Source organism: Pteropus alecto, unplaced genomic scaffold (genome assembly GCF_000325575.1).
Source record: "Pteropus alecto unplaced genomic scaffold, ASM32557v1 scaffold95, whole genome shotgun sequence".
Lineage (NCBI taxonomy): Eukaryota > Metazoa > Chordata > Mammalia > Chiroptera > Pteropodidae > Pteropus > Pteropus alecto.
Window position 1 is genome coordinate 4,166,146 of NW_006441071.1, and position 4,466 is coordinate 4,170,611.

The following is a 4,466-nucleotide window of genomic DNA, read 5'->3' on the forward strand; positions in this document are numbered from 1 at the left end:
AAATTTAAATTCAAATTATGAAGGTAACTGATCAGGATAATTCAAAAGAATGATTTTTCTCTTTGAAAATACTGAAAGATTAATGTAACACTAAAAGTTTACTGGTTACATTAGTTGTCTATGGCTGCTGTAACAAACTATCACAATCTCGTGGCTTAAAACTACATAAATTTATTCTCTTACCATTCTGGATCCTCCAAGGGGAGAATCTGTTTCCTGGCCTTCTTTAGCTTCCAGTGGTGCCTGTAGTCCTCAGCTTGTGGCTCCAATCTCTGCTTCCAGCATCACATCACCTTTTCCTCTTTGTAGTCAAATCACCCTCTGCCTCCCTATCTTATGACACTTTAGATTGCATTTAGGGCCCACCCAGATTATCCAGGGTAATTACCCCAACTCAATCACATCTGCAAAGTCCCTTTTGCCATGTAACATTCACAGATTCCAGGAGTTAGAATGTGAAAATCATTGGGGTCATTCCTTAGTCTACCATGCTAGCCCAAAAAATTTATTTTAAACTCTCCATCTCCATCCTAGGAGTTAAACAAATTAATGCCTTCTTGATCAGCTTTACTCAGCACATATCATTACTTTCCATTGGGAAGTTATAGCTTGTTCAGGCTGGCTTACCATCAAGATCTTTCAACTGAGGGTCTGTCTCTGAAAGTATCTATTAGTCTCCTGGCCCAAGCTAGAGACACTGGGTAACATAATGAAGGGTGTTCGTTCCTTTGAAAGACAAGTACAAACTTCACTATTCTTCCCATTATTAGTCTTATGGAAGGATAGACGTGGTGTTGGTTTATTTTGTCCAATCAATGGACAAGTGATCTAGATTTAAAACCAAAACGTACTTCTCAAAATTATTACTAACTTGTCGAGACAATTAAAAAAATTTTTTTCTCCTCTTTAGAAAGTGCTAATTATTACTAGAAGGCAGGCCTGGCAAAGTGGAAATTGTATGGGCTTTGGAGCTGCAGCTCTGGACTTACTAATTACTAGGTTCTATGTGATCTTATTAGTCAAATGCTTAACATTTTAGATGCTCAGTTACTCATCAATCGAATGGTGATGCAAATTCCTACTTCAGAGGTTTATTGTGAGAACAGTTGAGTTTTCCTATGATGGCTGGCATAGGATAGTTGCTCAGTAAATATTATTTTCACTTTTTATATTAGAAAACTTACATAAAAAGCACACAGCAAATAGGATCAATTTACCATTGTTCAGTACAGTCTGTAGAATGAATTCATATATAATTGGTAAATATAGTAACGTGAAAATAGTACTGATTTCTATCAGCCCTCGATAACAGTGTATATCATAAATGTGAAAAAAATAGTGTTGCTAAGTTTAAAAAGAGTCATATTTTTGGTAAATTAAAGTTGTCATTCTACCACTATTTAAAAGGTTATTCACTTATGTCATTAAATTATCATCCAGTTGGCAATTCTAGCAATGTCCTATACCTCTTCGCATTTGTATTATGTCACTGCAAAACGTTTACATTACGAGTGCTGGCAAAACCTAAATAAATAAGTGTAACCTAGGTATCAAAATACTAACTTTAAGAATCCCTTTGATAATGATGGGTGATGTGCATATTTTTCTATATCGCAGGTTAGTAAGAAAATCCACACACTAAAGTATAAAGTAAAACTTCCTTTCCCCTACAAAAGTATTTGAAGTCACTCTCGAAAAATGTCTCTTTTATACATCAGTTTTAAGGAAGTAAAGAAGCCGATAGAGCAACTGTCCCTGCCAACACAACGCGGATCTCAAATATGCAGCGATTGGTCACTAAGGTGCTCAGAAGCAGTCTAGGTTTCTCAGATCTCCATAGGACATGTCATTAAGTCTTCTCCTCCTGCTGGGTTTGACTTCTGGGGGTGAGGGGAAAGCATATGGTAAAAAAATTACTGTATTTGGTAGTGAATACTAATCATTCAGAAGGCTCATCCTTCCATCTCTATGGCCTTTGATACCTAGTCGGTTATAAATGTGACATACTTTGACTTAACAATCTTTTTGAATTTACAGTTCAGATTTCATAAAATTTATCTGTAAAATCAATGCCCACATTCATGGAGAGACATATATGTTTATTTTTGGTGTTATCCCATTAACAAATTGTAAAGTTAAGGCAAAAATTTACAAAAGGCAAAGTTTACAAAAGTTCTTATTTCTCTTAAATTAGTAGGATCTGGAAATAGATACAACACAAATACACACACACAGACATGTAAGTGATATAGGGGTAACACTTTATAGTGTGAGAATTGGAAGCTCAATGATGTTACGTGAACTAAAAAGCTCTATATCAATTTCTATATGGACAATATCTTAATCATTGTATGGAATGGCAGAAAAAAATGTTTTGAAACGTGCAGAAATTATTTTATGATCTATATAAAAACAATCTATAGCATTTTCTGTTACAATAAATTTGCAACTTGAATTTCATGCATGTTACATTACACAGGGTATTATTTTGGAATACTTTAAACCCAGAATGGTTAATAAAAAGAATTCCAAAGAAAGAATTAAAAGAAATTTGGTTAAAGATGTAATTTTACTCCACATAAAAAGCTTTCTAAGGATTTATATATAACTATTTATACTGGCTCAGTACTATAAGAAATAGTATTGTGCTACACAGTATGACAGTCATAGTGCTGTGTTACCTCAGATGGATGGCATAAATCACTTGGCTAATTTGGCTAACAATATAAATAGTCGGTGTACAAATTTTATTACCAAGTCCAATTTAAAAAATTCTCAGAAGCTGGGTATATTTGAATCAAATGTCACTGTCAAGTTAAGACAATATAGATTCCATAATACGTACTGTTACTTTCTAATGTATCTATAACAACAAACTCCATAACGAAAAGTAATATAAAATATGGACTTTGTATCAAAATTCTTCGTTAAAACTACAGTTCACATCAGAAGTTAATATCACTGGGATTTAAACGATTAATACAAAAAAACAAATACATATTACAAATATTCTTTTGTTCTTCACTTACCATGATGCAAACTGTTAGGATTTAACCTTTAAGGGTTAAAGAGTTTAATCAATGTCAATGTCTGATCTTCTGAAGGCGATAAAGAACAGTCTGTCTAGCGATACCCAACAGAACATCACTTTGTCAAGCCACAAAGCGCCCAAAAGCTTGTCAAGTAAGTTACCAGAAACCTCTTTGTGGTTAGAACTCAGCTCCTTCCTGCTTGACCTATTATTTGATATTTGACCACTTGGTTGCAAGACACTTGCTCTTTCTAGCTGAAATGTCACTGGGGCATCTTGTCAGCTCCCCGACATCTCGGCCTGACATACAATTTTACTTTTGTGTGCTACAAGGCAGAAAATGCAGGGCAATGGCCTTGTTTTAAATTCTGTCAGCATCAAAGATGGGCGTCACTCTTGGGTCCTACCAACAACAAAAACAAAAAAAAGGAGTCTATTTTGAAGGTCAAAACGGCCATTATCTTGAAGTTTTTCAGCTTATACTAAACATATTACCTGCTATACTGGTGTGAGAACTGTCCTTAAAAAGTGCCTAAACATACCACAGAAATCTTCCCAGGACAATTGCTCCACTTTGTTATCAAATGCAGACTTGATAAAAGGATGAGTTTTCAATGCCTGTAGGGACCAGATTCAGCAGTTAACTTAACTTGTTCAAATGGGCAAGTGGTATCATGTAGCTTTACAAGGAGCAACCTGACCTTCTCACATTGACCAGGAGTGACATTATTGTGCAGGAGGAGAAGCAGTCACATCATTTCTGTTTTGCACAACCTGCTTAAAGTTTGCAACTAAATGCTTGTCTTCAGTTGAGCTGACAAGAGAGAAGAGGGGGCTCAGTGAACCATGGCAGGGCTGCCATGAAATGACAGGAATCATTGGCATACATTTCAAATAGCTCTCTCAATCCTATTAAAGTATTGCAGTCCTGCTTTAAAATAGACAAGTATGAAACAACTTTGATAGATAGAGACTAAAATGGCTTATTGATTTTTTTAAGTCTGAAGGAAATTACCCAAAATGTGTCATTCTTTAACATTTAAAAATATGTTACATAAAAATGAGCAACTGTGATAATAAATAAAATTTAGAGGGAAAAAAGTTGGTTATTTCATTATTCACGGAGATATAGATACCTGCCCACACCAAGATATCACACAATTTTTAAAACTCACTGCTACTTGTGTTGAAACAAAATTCAACTGATAGGAAAATCCCCCTTCAAAACAATTTTAATTGTACTGTTAATTCTTCCTGCATTTTTTTATTTCATAAAGTCATAATCCAATCTGAGTTGGTCTTTTGGTAATAGCAGACATAGTTACTGGAGAGGAGTGAGATGATGTCAGGGGTGCAGAATTTATAAATGTCTCCTTTAAGAAAGTGTAAGTTGTATCAAGTTCAGCTTTCAATGGCAAAAAATCCCCAACGCCAA

At 34.9% G+C, this 4,466-nt stretch overlaps 1 protein-coding gene across 1 annotated transcript in view; it reads right to left on the reverse strand.

Moving 5' to 3' along the window:
* Window positions 1-2,082: 2,082 nt before the first annotated feature.
* The window catches only part of CCDC171 (coiled-coil domain containing 171), a 256,342-nt gene continuing 253,958 nt past the window's right edge, over window positions 2,083-4,466 (reverse strand). Inside the window, exon 27 of the mRNA XM_025051395.1 lies at window positions 2,083-4,464. Coding sequence (XP_024907163.1) covers window positions 4,309-4,464 — 156 coding nt within the window. The 3' untranslated portion in view covers window positions 2,083-4,308. The remainder of the gene's footprint in view (window positions 4,465-4,466) is intronic.